Source organism: Bufo bufo, chromosome 2 (assembly GCF_905171765.1).
Source record: "Bufo bufo chromosome 2, aBufBuf1.1, whole genome shotgun sequence".
NCBI classification, from domain to species: domain Eukaryota; kingdom Metazoa; phylum Chordata; class Amphibia; order Anura; family Bufonidae; genus Bufo; species Bufo bufo.
In genome coordinates, this window is record NC_053390.1 from 106,416,348 (window position 1) to 106,433,754 (window position 17,407).

At 44.1% G+C, this 17,407-nt stretch overlaps 1 protein-coding gene across 1 annotated transcript in view; it reads left to right on the top strand.

The window, feature by feature from the left end:
• Positions 1–17,407, top strand: part of AP3B1 (adaptor related protein complex 3 subunit beta 1) — a 287,452-nt gene that overhangs the window by 223,720 nt on the left and 46,325 nt on the right. Inside the window, 1 exon segment of the mRNA XM_040419630.1 lies at positions 1,218–1,302. Coding sequence (XP_040275564.1) covers positions 1,218–1,302 — 85 coding nt within the window.

The following is a 17,407-nucleotide window of genomic DNA, read 5'->3' on the forward strand; positions in this document are numbered from 1 at the left end:
CCCAGATCCATTCACTTGAATGGCAGTTAGGTGCTCTTAGGCCACGCAACCAATGAATGTGACATCACTGGCCTAGGAAGAGGCCTCAGCACTCACGAGAGTGCTGCAGCCTAATCAAATAGATCGACAAGGGTGCTGGGAGTCGGACCCCCACCGATCAAATGATGAGGACCTATCCTGAGAATACATCATCAATATTTTACTCCTGGAAAGAAAGTCTGATTATTAATGCCAGTTGAGAGGGCAGATGTCATGGTTTGACTATTGCCAACTGGCTGTAGCCTTCTTTACTGTCAGTCCAGCTCATCAACTGATCATTCCTGGTAGTCTGGTTGTCTTTTCAGTGGGGTTGACAGACCACACAATCATTGCCACCAATCCTGTAGCATTCAGTTCTGCAGCACAAGGCAGAAATGCTTCTGAACTTATGATTGACAAGGGTGAAGGAGGTTATTTGGACTCGGGTTAATAGGAGGACTCTTTAAAGGTGGCCATACACATGAGGTGAACATTGGAGAAATGCACCGATGTTGGTGTGACCCTCTTGCCACCTAATGTCCATGGGAGTGTCACAACTTTCCTATAACAGCCGATGTGGGATAGAAGGATCAGGCAGTTAGAGTTCAATATGCCCAATCCTTTGTTCTCAAGGGAGACCTGGCGCCAAAGGTGAAAGAACACATGCCGCCAACAATAACGCCGAGTGTGCATGTGTGTGCTGGCTGGCAGAAATAGCTAGCGGCTGAATGAGTATCTAAGGTGCATGGTGGGTGTTTGAGATGACTGTAGGTTGAGAAAGAAGTTAATGGGATTTGTATGTGTGGCTTTCCCATATCTCTTGACCATGGGTCCTAGTCGAGCAGCGTTTTTAGTAAATCCTAGTAGCAGGCAGTCCATCTCTTAGCTGTTGTGTAAATGGCCGCCCTATGTCAGACCCCCAGACACCATAGTTGTATCTATTTAAATAAAGAACAAATGCCACATTAACTGAAATCCAATTTCGCCCAGTCAACACCTGATATTCACTTGCCGAATGGCGGCTCCTATTTATACTTGTTTTTCTGACAGGGAAGCATGGTCTCATGTGTAGCCAGCCTCCCCAGCCAGTAATGTGATAAGCCAAGCATTTTTATTGCATGTGCATGCTGACTGGTGTTTGTTGTTTCATTTTCTTTTACCTTTGTAAATTTATTTGGGGAAAACATTTTATTTTGCAGATTCTCTGGAGCCAGAGGGATCCATTACTGTCTCAATGGGTATTGACTTTTGTGATTCCACTCAGACTGCCAGCTTCCAGTTGTGGTACGTCGCATTGCTATAAATAGGGATGTAGTATCTGCCGTTCCCTTCTAGATGCTAATGAAAAGAAAGCAAAAGAACAAGGAACTACTTTATGGATCTGCTTATGTTGCTTAAGTGTCAGATGTATCTTTTTTATTTTATTTATTTTTTCCCCTTACCGTAACAGAGAGACTGTTATTTGCTGCTTTGCAATTATGTACTGCCCCGTGCATATGCTGCTGCAGAACTTCACTTCGAAAACTTCCTGTCTACTTGGTATTAAATGATAGAATCATTCTTATCTTATTCTTGAGGAAGCTGTGCAGCAGCAGTACCTTATCTCCTTCAGTAGTTGGGGCACAGTAAGGTGTGATGCACGCTGCAGCTGCTGATGAACCTCTTCTTACAGAAAGAAGGAGCACAACATCCAAACAGAAGTAAACTGCAGCAGACCTCTTCTGCTGGGGCAGCGCCGCTTATCTCTAGAACAGTCCGATTCTGGCATGAGTATGTGATGCTCATTCATAGTCTTTAGGCTGAAGGTGTGACGGCCGTGTCTGTATTGCGAACTGCAAAGCTGTTGTGGATCCGCAAAACACGGGCACTGGCTATGTGCACTGCGCCTTGCGGTGCGGACCCATTGGCCTCAGTAGGTCTGCAAGATGTGTTGTCTTTTGCAGCGCGGAGGCATGGATCCGAAAGCACACAGAAGGGCTTCCGTGTATTTCCATGTGCTTCTGGGTCTGTTTTATTTTATTTCCCATGCAGTGATGATTCTGGTGCATCTTTTCTTTTCTATCGTTTCCATTCCTCGATTATTGCTACTAGAAGTTTATTAATTAATCTGTAATTGGGTGTTGCCATTCGGGAATGTGTCCCTGCACAGTCTGACACTATCCAGTCAGTGCTGCCAGTGGGAAACTTGGCAGGAACACCCTCCCCACTGGTAATACCCAGTTGCAGATTTATTCATAAACTTCTAGTACCAATAAGTGAGGGGAAAAAAATGCCTCAGAGTTGTTATTGTAGTAAAACAGACCTGTCAGGAGAGATGTGGCAATGAGTCGACCAGCACACGCCGAGATGCACGCCGCGCGGGATAGGACCGATTGCACGTGTAGCTAAATGGAAAATCCCAGCAGACGTGGCTTGATCTTCAAGAAATTTTATTGTCATAAATCAATATGTCCCATCATCTAGGATGCGTTTCGGCAACTGCCTTTTTCAACAAGTAAATTTACATGGTAGGAAACAGATATATATATACAGACATCAATGATTAAGGATAGAGAACCTCCCAGTAACATCCACACCCATAGAGGGCGGTACATTTCAAATTAATATACAGATAAAGGGTTAATCAAGCAAGCAAACGGCACTGGTATTAGAACACATACTAATAGTATAGATAATAGATGGTAAATACCAGCGTGGCTGAGAAAATTCTTCAATGGATAGTGGATGTCTAAAAAATAATATATTTACCATCTATTATCTATACTATTAGTATGTGTTCTAATACCAGTGTCGTTTGCTTGCTTGATTAACCCTTTATCTGTATATTAATTTGAAATGTACCGCCCTCTATGGGCGTGGATGTTACTGGGAGGTTCTCTATCCTTAATCATTGATGTCTGTATATATATCTGTTTCCTACCATGTAAATTTACTTGTTGAAAAAGGCAGTTGCCGAAACGCGTCCTAGATGATGGGACATATTGATTTATGACAATAAAATTTCTTGAAGATCAAGCCACGTCTGCTGGGATTTTCCATTTAGTATGTCAGGAGAGATGACAGGTCCTTTTTAAGCAATAATGGTGCAGTCGGCACTCCGTTTGTTCAGTGGCGTGGTGCACGTGTCCCGGATCAATCTCCCATGTCTGCTATACAAGACCAGACCGGCACTCACTGGATGCAATATCTCTCTCTTTTTTTATTGGTCACACGAAGAACTGTGAAGCATTTCGGCTCGTAAGGTGAGCCTTTCTCAAACAGGCTCACCTTACGAGCCGAAACGCGTTACAGTTGTTCTTCGTGTGACAAAAAAAAGAGAAGGATATCGCATTCAGTGAGTGCCGGTCTTGCCTTGTATAGGTCCTTTTTAAGGTGATTTTTACAGATGGATAAGTTATTTGGACTTAAAGGGGTTGTCTCACTTCAGCAAATGGCATTTATCATGATGAGAAAGTTACTTACTAATGTATTGTGATTCTCCATATTGCATCCTTTGCTGGCTGGTTTCATTTTTTCCATCACATTATACACTGCTCGTTTCCATGGTTACGACCACCCTGCAATCCAGCAGTGGTGGTCGTGCTTGCACAATATAGGAAAAAGCGCCAGCCTATGCGCACTCCCACGGTCCCACCCGCCAAAGAGTCTGACGCCTTTTCCTATAGCGTGCAAGCACGTTTACCGCTCTTAGATTTCAGGGTGGTCGTAACTAGAGATGAGCGAATTGAAGTTTACGAAATGGAATTCGATCCGAATTTCAGGAAAAATTTGATTCGCCCCGAATCCGAATTTCCTCACGCTTTGTGGTAACTAATCAAATTCTTCCTAAAATGGCTGCTGCATGTGTTAGGACATGGAGCAAGAAACTCTGGGAACGAGGGATCACCCACAATGCCATGCATGCAGTCCATCAGCAGCCAACCAGCCCTGTGATGTGACAAAAAAAAATCTGTCCTGACCGGCCAGTAGTGTGGCATCAGAGCGGGTGTTTAGTGCGGCGGGGCCATAGTTACCCCAAGAAGAACTCGCCTGTCCACTCAAAATGTGGAGAAGCTGACCCTTGTCAAGTTGAATCAGGCGTGGATCAGCCAGGATTTCCATCTATGCCTGATGAATCAGACTAGATCATCCATGGTGCCACACCAACACTTTAAGAAAAGAGACCGGTTTCTTCTGGCTACCTGCCTTCGCTACTATTCTGATGCTGCCACCCGCCTGATGCCACACACCTGATGCCAAGTGCTCCTTCTCTCGCCCACTATCTTCAGCTGGTACTGGTATTGCCACCCACCTCCTCACTCTGTTAACGGGTCACTCTGTGGTCTCCTGATGCTGCTGCCACCTTACCACTCAGGCCTCCTGATGCTGCTGCCACCTGCACACTGTCATTGTGCCACTCTGTGGCCTCCTCCTGATGCTGCTGCCACCTCCAGACTCTGTCATTGGGCCACTCTGTGGTCTCCTCATGCTGCTTCCACTTCACCAATATGTCAAAGGGCCACTCTGTGGACTTCTCATGTTGTTCCCACCCTCCTCACTTCATGACTGGGCCATTATTTTGCCTTTCGGCCTGGCTGACATCCTCATTTATTTGACCCTTCTTCTGATCTGTCCGAAGGAAGGAAAAATGAGACGCACAACGGATCCTGTCCATGTAACAGCTGTACGGCCTGCATGACATTTTTCCTATTTTGCATCAGAATTGGCTTATGATTTGGTAGCCAAAAGCAGGAGTGGGTACAAAACACAGAAGACATGCAAATATTCTATTCACGTGTCATCTCTGTTTTGGATCCACTCCTGTTTTTTGTGGCTTTAGCAATACTGCTGGATTACTGACCAAATTCTGACCCAGTGAAGGCGTATGCTCCACAAACCGGATCTGTTTTTTGGGGGTTATTATTCTGACTGATCAGAGGAAGGGCAAAATAATCAGTGACGTCAACCCAAACTTACTGCTGACACCCTCTCCACTCTGTCGGGGGGGCTCTATTTGTATGTGTTTAATAGGACAGGTTCTGTAGACATCTATGTGGAATCAGTGATTTTATGTAAGGAGTGCGCTCTTTCACGCTATAGTAGGATCTTGGGCCTCTGCACGGTTCTTTATACCTGGTGCTTACATTGACCTGTAAGGCTGAGTTCACACTTTAGTTATTTGGTCAGTTTTGGCCCCGTAACTGCCCAAATAAGTGAAGTGGGTAGTGATTCTAAGAGAGACCCCTGTCATCTACATGTCCTACTGACTCACAGTATTATTTCACTACCACCGCAGACTCCCTATGCTTGTTACTGCAAGGCACAGTGTTCTACACCCCTATAAAGGCTCTCTGCAGCCAGGAAAGAGCTGTTTTTTAACTCTATTCACCGCGAATAAATTTGGAGCGTACCAAATTTTTTCTGAAAATTCAGCGAACCGGCCGACTTGAATTTTTGAGAAATACGCTCATCTCTAGTCGTAACGCCTGGATACAAGCAATGTATAATGTGATGGAAAAATAAATCCAGCCAGCAAAGGATGCAATATGGACAAGCACAACACATTAGTAAGTGCCTTGTATTAACTTTCTCTACATGATAAATGGCATTTGCATTTGGTGAGACAACCCCTTTAAGATAATGTTGCTTGATGTAATGTACCTTTATAAATTCCTCCCTTTTCCCATGTCGTTGCTGTCCTTGTCTCTCAGGTACTCTCTGGTTACAAAATGAACAACATGATGTCCATTCATCACATGAGCAGTCACTTAGCCGCACAGACGTGACGTCATCATGTTGCCATTGTTTAGCGCAGTTCTTACTTTTCCATTTGCATCCCAGACAGTATTCCAGACAAACCCTTAAACAAAGAATATAGAAAATCATGAAGTCCTTTATCCAAAGCTTAGTCAGAACCATTCATTATTACATGTTATCAGCATTTCATTTGCGCTTAATGAAGCAGGAAAAGAAGAAAAAATACTAACTAATCAAATAAATACGGTGCTTGATGCTGGCTGAATGGATGTATGTAAAGAGAGATAAGCGTCAGTAGGGGGAAGACAGGGTTTATGAGCAGTGGCGGTGCACGGGGCCTACATGGCCCCCAATATAACACAATATCTCACTTTCAATTTGAGGGACTGCACTTATAATCTGTTTGGTTCACAATTCCAAATGGACAACCTTAAGGATGGTTTCACTCACAGCTTTCTTTATTTATTTTTTTGGGGGGGGGGGGGAGAAACGTTGCTGCGGGTTTTGATGCAGTTTTTTACGCCAACATCAATAGTGGATCCAGTAGGAAGGACAAGTTTCAGTTTTGTCTGGTAGTGACTTTATCCCCATTTACTACATATGCATGCTCGGCCAAGCTGGGCACACATATGCATGGGAGGGTTTGCAGAGATAGCTGTTGGCCGAAGAATCCTCTGGCAGCAGTGTCTCCCATGAATTGTGCCATTAATGATGTAAAATATAGTATATAGAACATGGCAATTTCTTTCTAACAAAGCTAGAACCAGCCCTGTACCTCATATGGATCCAGAGATCTCCCCATTCATTGCTGCAGTTGCTCTGCCAGATTCTCTTCAGGTTGGCAGCTCAGGGAGCATATCCCTTTTCTGTAGATCTGTGGGTGTGTCCTTTTTCTGCAGCTCGGGGCAATGACCTTTCTTCTTGCAGCCCTCTCTCTATAAGGGCCCTTGCACACGACTGTGAGCCCTCCGAGACATACGGTCCGTGAGCGGGCCATATGTCCCGGAGCGGCATTGATCGTGCGCACGGGAGCACACAGCATCGTAGATTTCAATGATACTGTGTACGTCGGGCCGCCTGCTGTGCTATTGTCCTGCTCTCATAAGATCATGATCATATGAGTGCGGGACAATAGTCCCGCGGGCGACCCAACGTGCACAGTATCACAGTAACTTATGATGCTGTGCACTCCCCTGCACGCGATCAAGGGACATATGGCCCACTCATGGACTGTATGTCTCGGAGGCTGGTGGCAGTTGAAAGATGAAACTGAGCATGTGCGACCCTGTTTATCCAGCTCAGTTGGTGGACTTACACATTACTCACGTTACTATGCAGATTAAACACCAGAGGTGCCATAATGAAGAAACAAAGATAATCTCTGACAACTGGCGCGTTTTTGTAATACAAAGTAAATTACAAAATTAAATACTTTTTCATGATTAATTTTTTAGAGATTTTTAGAGATTTTGATATTGATGACCTATCCTCAGAATAGGCCATTAATATCAGATCGGCGGATGACCGATACCTGGGAACCCGGCCAATCAACTGTCTGAGGAGGCCGCAGTGCTCAGGTAAGTGCTTATTAAGCACAGAGCCGTCCATTGGATAGCTTCTGTGCTTGGTATTGCAGGTTAGACACATTCACTTGAACGGGGCTGAGCTGCTCCAACTTAGGCCACGTGACCAATGAATGTGATGTTACTGGCCTAGGAAGAGACTGCAACAATCACAGGAGTGATCGGCTGGGGTGTCGGGAGTCGTACCCCCTACGATCAGATGAGCAGGGCTGTGGAGTTCTGACTCCGATTCCTGCATTTTATCACACTCCGACTCCAACGCCTTCATAAATGGGCAATATGTAGTAAAATTGTAAAATTTGCTTTTTCGTACTATCATGTGAGTTCTTATCCTAAGATAAAAAAAAGAAATAATATAAGGGCAGACTAGATGAACCAGGTGGTCTTTTTCTGCCGTCACTCTTCTATGGTTAAAGGAGTTTTTCTTTTAATTTCTATGGGGATTCCGAAAATAGCCGAGCACTCCGCTCAGCTATTTTTGACAGGCCAGTAGGAACTCTTGGTGGTGGCCGGACCTGGCACCATCATCCACCACTTTGCCGGCTCTGTTTCCGGCTGCGTTTATGAGATAGGTGTGGATCCCAACTCTGGGACCCGCACCTATCAGACTATGGGGGCATATCCTAGTGATAAGCGCCCATTGTCTTAGATGGGAATACCCCTTTAATGCTGGCACAATCCCTTTAAGACCAAAGGATCAGGCATGTTGACATTCCCCTCGAATTCTGTCATTATAGGAGAGTTTGGACACCACTAAAATTGTCTGGTCCCACCAAAACTGGTGAGTTTGGTTGACATTGTGTATGGCCAGCTGTACCTGCACATTATGGATTCTATAGAATGTCATAAATAACATGAAGTCTATGAGTAATTGTAAATATCATTCAGGAATTGGCGCCGGTGTTAAGCAGGCAGTTTATTGATGGGACTATTTGACTGTTACCATGTTGAATAAAGGATGCTCGCAATGATAAATACAAGCATGGTAACTAGAGCATTGATTTATGCAGATCATCACCTTTATGTTTAGGGAGTGTTGCTGTATCAGATATATAAAAACGGATTACTTATTCTGGCATGGCAAAGTAATTGTTTATTATTTTCCTATTAGACAAACCAGGCCGATCAATATTTCTGACCAGCCACGCTAGAAATAGATTTCCTTCTCGCTGGATGTTACGTGTCCTGATCCCCAGCAAAGTTATTTCAATGACAATGTTGGGTGCATCATGTCTTATACGTCCTACATATAATGTACACTTTTAGGAAGTAGTTCTCTGTGTAATCCTCCATATTCATACAGTAGAGGTCCAATTACCAAGCCGCAGCAGCACTGAAATGTTACCAGTGACCCAATGACTATGGAACACATCATAGACAAGACCGTGGACTTACTGCCCCATAGGGACAAGCTAATAACTACTGGCATTCCCCGTGTAATAACCGTTCTAGGACATATTTTCTTATAATTGTATGCTGTGCCGTTCTTTTATTATTCCAATTAGAATTTTATGGATAAATTGCCAACTGGGCATTATCATTCCTCTTGTCAAAAGGTTACGTCCCCGTTCAGTCTACCACTGCAGTAACTGGGCATTCTCAGACTGGGCAGCAATACATCCCCATTTGGTAACACCCTGTTGGCAATTCTATTCATAATTTTCTAGTAGGAATAATAGAGGAGCGGCACAACACAATCATAAGCCTAAATGCTCCAGAATTGTCATTTCGTATGGAATGCAAGTACTTAGTAAGCATACATGTCAGCAGAGGTGACAGGTCCTCTTTAAGACAGTAAAATAAAATAAAAATTAAAACCATTTTTAGGCTACATGCACACGGCTATCACATGTCCGTTTTAGAGCCAATGGTAGTCTATGGGGTTATTCTCATGGCAGTTTCTTTGACGGCCAGTGAGTAACAGACATCAAAAAATAGAACATGTCCTATCTTGTCCGTTTTTCATTGACTGACCGCCCCCATACAATTGAATAGGTCAGTTTTTAACGTTCATTTCTCAGAAAGACATCGGTGAAATAAATTCAGTTAAAATGGCCAGTTTATCCGTTTTTATTGGAATTTTTCTTTTTTCTAGCCTTAGACTTGTACTCTCGTGGAATCCACCCCTTTCCATATTCTTGCCGGGGTTTGCCTTCTGTGAGCTATATCTAGTAAGGCTACATGCACATGATGAAAAAGAAAGTCCCTCAAAAACGCTCAGATTTTCATGGCCATTTTTCAACCATTTGTGCATCTATTTTCTGGCCGACTGTCCATTAAAAATGGCCATTAAAAACAGATGAATTTCAGTGTGTTTTTTGTTTGTTTTTTAATAAAGATCCCAACCCCTGCAGTACCCTCAGTACACATAATGTCCCCCATAGTGGGCCCCAGCAGTAATAATGTCCCCCATAGTGGGCCCCAGCAGTAATAATGTCCCCCATAGTGGGCCCCAGCAGTAATAATGTCCCCCATAGTGGGCCCCAGCAGTAATAATGTCCCCCATAGTGGGCCCCAGCAGTAATAATGTCCCCCATAGTGGGCCCCAGCAGTAATAATATCGTCCATAGTGGCCCCCAGCAGTAATATCGTCCATAGTGGCCCCCAGCAGTAATAATGTCCCCCATAATGGCCCACAGCAGTAATAATGTCCTCCATAGTGGCCCCCAGCAGTAGTAATGTCCCCCTTGGTGGCCCATAATGTTCCCCATAGTGACCCCCAGCAGTAGTAATGTCCCCCATGGTGGCCCATAATGCTCCCCAGCTGTAAAGTTTAGTTTTTGCACACAAAAAAAAAAGTAAAAAAATACTCACCTCATCCACTTGTACATACAGAGGCAGTCGCTTCTCTCTGGACTGAAAAGGACCTGCGCTCAGCGTGATGACGTCACTGCGCGCTCCGAGCATGAACACTCCCCGCCAATCAGCTGTTGGAGAAGGCACTAGCATTCCTGTGAGCACCACAGCCTTCTCTCTGCTTTTCCTAGGCCAATGACATCACGTTGACTAGGCGCAGCTCAGCCCCATAGAATTAAAGTAGGCTGATCTGCGATACCAAGCACAGCCGCTATACAATGTACAACATTGTGCTTGGCGAGCAGGGAGAAGGCCCGGTGCTTACAGGAGCGCCATTGCCTTCTCAAAACAGCTGATCTGCAGGGGTCCTGGGTGTTGGACCCCACCGATCACATATTGATGACCTATACAGGGGATAGGTAATCGGTAAAAAAATAATAATCTCAGAAAACCCTTTTAACGGCGCTTTCAAATAAATAATATAAGCTATTAATTTAAATTACCTTTCCCCTGCAGCAGTCTCAGCAGGTAAATCTATGGCTGAACGCAAGCTCCCCTGGCAGTAACCGCCGATCACTGTGGGTATCAGATGATCCCCACATTAGGTTCAATTGGTTGTCAAGATGAGACATCCTCTTTAAAGTGGCTGTGCCAAGTTTAAACCCTATAATGTGCCCACTGGATAGAGATTAACTAAATGATCGTGGGCTGGGGCGTTGGGGACCCAACCGCTGAGACCCCAGCAATCCAGAGCACAGAAATGCGCTGACCCTGACCGGTTGAATATATTCCCATTCATTCTCTTAGGGACTGCTGAAAATAGCTGTGCGCTGTACTGCACGGTCTCCAGTAGTCCCATAGAAAATTAATGGAGTGGTAGGGTGCACGCTAGAGCTGCTGCTCAATCAGGACGGGGAACCGAGCCCCCCAACCTCAGGATCAGTGGGGGGCACTGCGCATGTTCCTTTTAAGTACCCTCCAGTCTATATAGAATCAAACAGTTGGCAGTAAATACTTACTGCCTGTACAGGTAGCGGTTGTGGCGCCTCGGCGGGAGAAGCACGTTGAAACCATTCCACGTACAGGCAGCCTAACAGGGAAAAGTTGATTGTGATATTTAGTCAAATCGCCCATAATAAGCTAAATGACTCCAAATCAGGATTATTAAACATGGGTTAATTGAATCCTACTGACACTAGGCGGTGAATGCACGGCACACCATTTTTCCTTCCACGGCCTCCGCTTTGGAGAGTAAAGGCTTTAACTACAAATCGGTTTCTTGGCGAGATCACCATTATTTCTATACTTTCTTCAAGAACCATAGTACATAAAAGCATCAATCGTCATAATCCTTTTCTTTTGGGTCGCCCCGGTATGAGCGCTCTGTCTTACATCAGATGTAATTGATCCTGAAGCGGTGTAATCACAATTATTCACATTCTTAATTGGCCTGCCCAAAATCAGAAAATGGAAACCGATCGGCAGAGTTTAGATCAATAGCTTTATAGCAGAGCCTGTGGGGGCTGGGAGACGGTGGTAATGGGCAGATCAATTGACTTTGGATACCAATCTCTGGCTGTGTGTTTTGCATAGCAAACGCTGGTTACCTGTGCTGTAGAGAAAAGATCAATTCCTGTATGATGGGACTTGTAGTCACAAAATGTATTTTAAAAAAAAAACTAGTCGGAAGCTAGTTCTTCAAAGTCAATTTTACAGAAATAAGAACATCTGAAATTTTCGGGAGAGTTTTGAAGCGGCACAAAAAGGACATAAAATAGACTTGACATTTACTCCTTCAGGATGCAGCTGTTTAGGTCCTAGAGAACAGTGTGGCTTTTATAGGCCTGGCAGAAGAGCTGACCAATTTATTTATAAATTTGTTGAATCTTCTGCTCTTCAGGTGCCAGATCAGAAGTCTCAATCGGGCAGCAGGGCTCCTGCCCATGGACCCCTTTCCTTGCACACTCCTGCCCACTTTTCGGAAAAGTGTCAATGGCGTCATAAAATGCTGAAAAAACATGAATTTTGACTCAAACTTTTAGACTTTTCTCCACCAAAAAGCTGACATAGAAAGTTACTACATGACCCCCAGTGTTTTTTCTTATTTTTTTTTTCTTTACTGGGTTTTTACATTTTTATAGATCATATATTTATTTTTCTATAACATTTACATTTTTCCTTAATCTAGCTGTATGAACGCTATTTTTGCAGGACAAGTTGTAGTTTTTAAAAGGCATTTGTCAGCAGATTTGTACCTATAAATCTGGCTGACCTGTTACATGTGCACTTTTCAACTGAAGGCATCTGTGTTGGTCCCATGTTATGTGCCTGCATCGCTGAATGATAAAAATGGTGTTTTAATATATGTGATTAAGCTTTTACGAGCAATGGGGGCGTTGCCATTACACCTAGAGGCTTTTCTCTCTCTGCAACTGCCGCACCCTCTCCACTTTGATTGACAGGGATAGCTAGGTGTGATGACATTTACACTGCCTGGCCCTCTCAATCATTTGTATATATTATAACTTAATTTTTTCTCAGGAATGCGGGCACATATGAACATGGGACCAACACAGATGCCTCCAGCTGCCAAGTGGACATGTAACAGGTCGGCCAGTGTTAGACGCACAACTGCTGACAGATGCCCTTTAATGGCACCATTTTTCGGTATACACCGTATATTGTTCTAAGTTTGTTTTTTCGGCTTCTGATGGTGTGCACCATGTAATATAATTGAGATGCTAAATTTATTCTGCGGGTCAGTGTGATTACAGCAATACCAAATTTATACTGTATATTCTTTTTATATTTTTACTACTTTTTAAGAAAAAAAAGGGTTTTGTGTTGCCATATTCTGAGAGCCCAACATTTTTAATTTATAACTATGTGAGAGGGTTTTTTTTTTTCATGAGTTGATGTTTTTATTGGTGCCATTTTTTGAGGTATTTGACTTTTTGATACATTTTTTTTTATTTGGGAAGCGGGATGAAAAATAATATAATTATATTATTTTGGTTGTTATGGACACAACAGTACCGATCAGGTGTAGATTAGATTTTATTTTTTTTTATCGATTTTTTTTTTGTTTTTTTTCCATAATAAATGGGAGGGCACATCTTTACATATTTTGCCAATTTTATTTTTATTTTTTATTTTTTTACACTACCTACTAGTAGATTGCTAATATAGGTAATAAACTGCAACACGTCTGTATAGCAGTGTAATTGGCTTGTCCTCAGCAATTTATCACATGGCATGAATTAAATATTACAGTGAAACAAATTTTTTGGCCATGGATGTCATATAGTGTGTTGTAAGAGCAGATAAATACGGTACATTTATTACATTTTGAGTATATTGCTAATTGTAGATACTGTATTAACGTGGTGATTTTTTTGGGTGTAGGACTTCATAACGCGATCCATTCTCATCAACACTATTAATATTATTCTTGACCTATGTGAATGAATATCGTACACATCAATAACGCAGACAATTCTTTTTTTTGCCATCTTAAAAATCTTCCCTCATCAATAACCTATTGTAAATATTCTTTTAAATATCATGAACATTAAGCAATTGATTTTCTATTACAAGTAATTATATTTCTCTGATTATAATGGGACCCAAACAACTATCCAAAATCAATAGTGACCATAGTCTTGGAATTCATGGAATAGTATATACCTTACATGGGGTGTTGCATTATAATTATAATCAATCATTTGTGTTGGCTTATATTGTCTATAAAACACTTGCCTGCATGTGTCAAGTTTCTGATATTACAAGAAACTTTTGTAAAATTCCTATAATTTGTTATTTTTAATACAGAAATTCTGGTAATTTGAAGAATCTCTTCTAGTTGAATATTGCTGTACCTAAGGAATCTACCAGGAGGTTCTGAAAAATTATATTTTTGTCTAACGCACAATTAGACAGCTGTTTGGCTTTTTTCACCAACAATTGGCAGCAGTTTATTTCTCAACACTACATATGGTCAGACATGTTAACAAACCATATACTAACACTATTCCACTGGAGCTTCTGCTCTCCTTGTCGGTCTATGCTGCGGTATCGCAGCATTACCGCTCTCCCTGCTGCTTAAAGAGAAACCGTCACAGTATAACTAGTATATGGGATACCGCGCACCTCCTCTCCGATAAAGACACTGATTCCCCCACTACAGGCAGCCACTAACACATATCATTTAAAATTACCTTGCTGTTGATATTGTATCCGTGGCTAATACTCTCTTTATCCTTCTCTGTGGGTTTAATTCGGGGACTATCGGTCAGGTATCTATAGCATTGAGCGCGCCCCGGCCGGTGGCTGCGCTCCGTATAGTTCAAAAGCTCGCGCTCACGTGCAGCAACTATTGACGTCACTATTAGAGCTATGGATAGCCGTGAGCACCAAATTTCCAACGCGTTTCGAACAGTACGCTGTTCTTCGTCAGGGAATCAATTTGGCTCCCATAGGTACCTTACTTATATACTCCATCGGACTTCCTATTTTAACCCTTTCCTCTCAGTCTCTAGAAATCATATAATAAAACCACCAACGATCTTATTTTTCTGCTCTTGACTAGGGATGAGCGAACACCTGGAAGTTCGGCCGAACTTCGGCTCAAAGTTCGGGTTCTGGACCCGAACTTGATCCCGAACCCCATTGAAGTCAATGGGGACCCGAACTTTGGGGCACTAAAATGCCTGTAAAATAGTCATAGTAAGGGCTAGAGGGCTGCAAAAGAAAGCAAAATGGGGGTAAGAGCAGGACAATTGCCCTGCAAACAAATGTGGATAGGGAAATGACATAAAATAACTTAGAATAGAAAAAAAATAAAAAATTATAATCTTGGAATAGGAGGTTGAGGAGGCGGTGGACGTGGCGGTGTAGGTAGAAGTGGTGGAGGAGGTAGCCAACACTGTTTTTGTTGTTTTTTTATTTTTACTTTTATAAATTTTGGTAGACTTCAAAACATTGGCAAATAGAAAAGAGAATGCAAAGAGAAAGTGCGCTGGAGTATAACAATGGCTGGGTGCAGCCGGTATACATGTCTATTCAGCACAAGATATGGACAAGTCCTGTGGGATCCATGCCTGGTTCATTTTAATGAACGTGAGTTTGTCCACATTGGCTGTGGACAGACGGCTGCATTTGTCTGTAATGACGGCCCCTGCCGTGCTAAACACACGTTCAGATAATACACTGGCTGCAGGCCAGGCCAGCACCTCCAAGGCGTAAAGGGCAAGCTCAGGCCATGTGCCCAATTTGGAGACCCAGAAGTTGAAGGGGGCAGACCCGTCATTCAGTACGTGTAGACGTGTGCACACATACTTCTCCACCATGTTGGTGAAATGCTGCCTCCTGCTAAGACGTTCCATATCAGTTGGTGGGGCTGGTTGTTGTGGCGTGCTGACAAAGCTTTTCCACATTTCGGCCAAGCTAACCCTCCCTTCTGAGGTTGCCGGTGCCCTAGCTGCGTTCAGGACTTCTTCCTCCTCATCTGCCTTCGCCTTGTGCTTCCACTTAGCCCTGCTGTGCAGGGCAGGGATGGCTTGTCTGGAAAAGTAGTGGCGGCTGGGAACCACGTACTGTGGGACAGCCACCACCATAAGGTTTTTAAAAGTCTGCATCTCCACCAGATGGAATTAGAGCATTTCAAAGGCCAGGGATTTTGAAATGCTGGCATTCAGGGCCAGGGATCGCGGGTGGGTAGAGGGGTACTTCCTCTTTCTCTCCAGTGTTTGCGAGATGACAGCTGAACGCTTCCATGGGACAGTGTGGAGATGCTTGATGACGGTGGTGGCGTTGCTGCCACATCCTCTGTTTGCAGGGTGGCACTGTCACTCTCTAGAGGGGGAGGAAGAGGCCGAGACTGCAGCAGTAGAGGGAGCAGGAGGAGCCCGAGGTCTTTTGTGGTTTTTGAGGCGTCTACTTCACTGCAGCTCGTGCTTTGCATTTAGGTGCCTGGTCATGCAGGTGGCGCTCAGGTTTAGAACATTTATGCCTCGCTTCAAGCTCTGATTGCACAGCGTACAAACCACTCGCGTCTTGTCCTCAGCACATTGTCTGAAGAACTGCCACGCCAGGGAACTCCTTAGAGCTGGCTTTGGTGTGCTCAGTCCCTGGGTGCGGTGGGCAGTAGCAGGCGTACTGGCTAGGGGACTGCCACTCTGGTTTTGCACACTGCTCCCTCTTGTGCTGTGCGACTGGCGCTGTGTGACCACCACCTCTTCCTCCGAACTGCACACTTCACTCGCATGACCTTTATTCCATGTGGGGTCTAGGACCTCATCATCCTCCACATCATCTTCCACCCACTCTTCACCCCTGTCCTCTTTGCCAGTCTGCACACTGCAGAGAGCCGCTGCAATTGGCACCTGTGTTTCTTAGTCATCCGAGACGTGCTGCGGTGGTCCTCCCATGTCCACATCCTGAAACATAAGTGGTTGGGCATCGGTGCACTAAATCTCTTCCACTTCTGGGGCGGGGCTATTTGGATGGCCCACGGAAACCCTGCCAGCAGAGTCATCAAAAAGCATAAGAGTCTGCTGCATGACTTGGGGCTCAGACTGCTTGGCTGATTTGCAAGGGGGTGAGGTGAAAGACAGATGCCCATGGGCTGCAGGTGCCAACTCTGCGCTTTCAGCAAGGGACCGGGTGGGAGACAATGTGAAGGAACTGGAGACACTGTCAGCCACCCAATCTACTACCGCCCTTACTTGTTCTGGCCTCCCTATTCGTACACCGGTATTCCAGCCTACAAAATAACGCTGAACCTTCTGTCCCCTACTTGCACCTGAGGAAGGCGTTTCATTTGGGCGTGTAGCTGGCACAGATCGAACACGTCCTCTCCCTGCAACAGGAGCTCCAGCAGCACCACGACCGGGGCCACGTCCCTTATTTGATGCTCTCCTCATTCTTTGAGGTCACCTAACAATCTAACAGACGGATTAACTATATTAATTTCCCTGTCACATATGCAATGCAGGTGTACCTCACACAAAAATTGGGTATATTTCATCCACCGAACTAACAGACGGATTAACTATTTATTGCAGGTCACGGATGCAGTGTAGGTGTACCTCACAACAAGAATGGGAATATGTCACACACCAATCTAACAGACGGATTAACTATTATATTTTTGTGTCAGGGGTACAAATTTGTGGATTGCACCCACAAAAAAAATCGCTATAGATCACCCACAGAATTAACAGCCCGATTATTATATTTCTGTGTCAGGGGTACAAAGATGGTGCATTGCACCC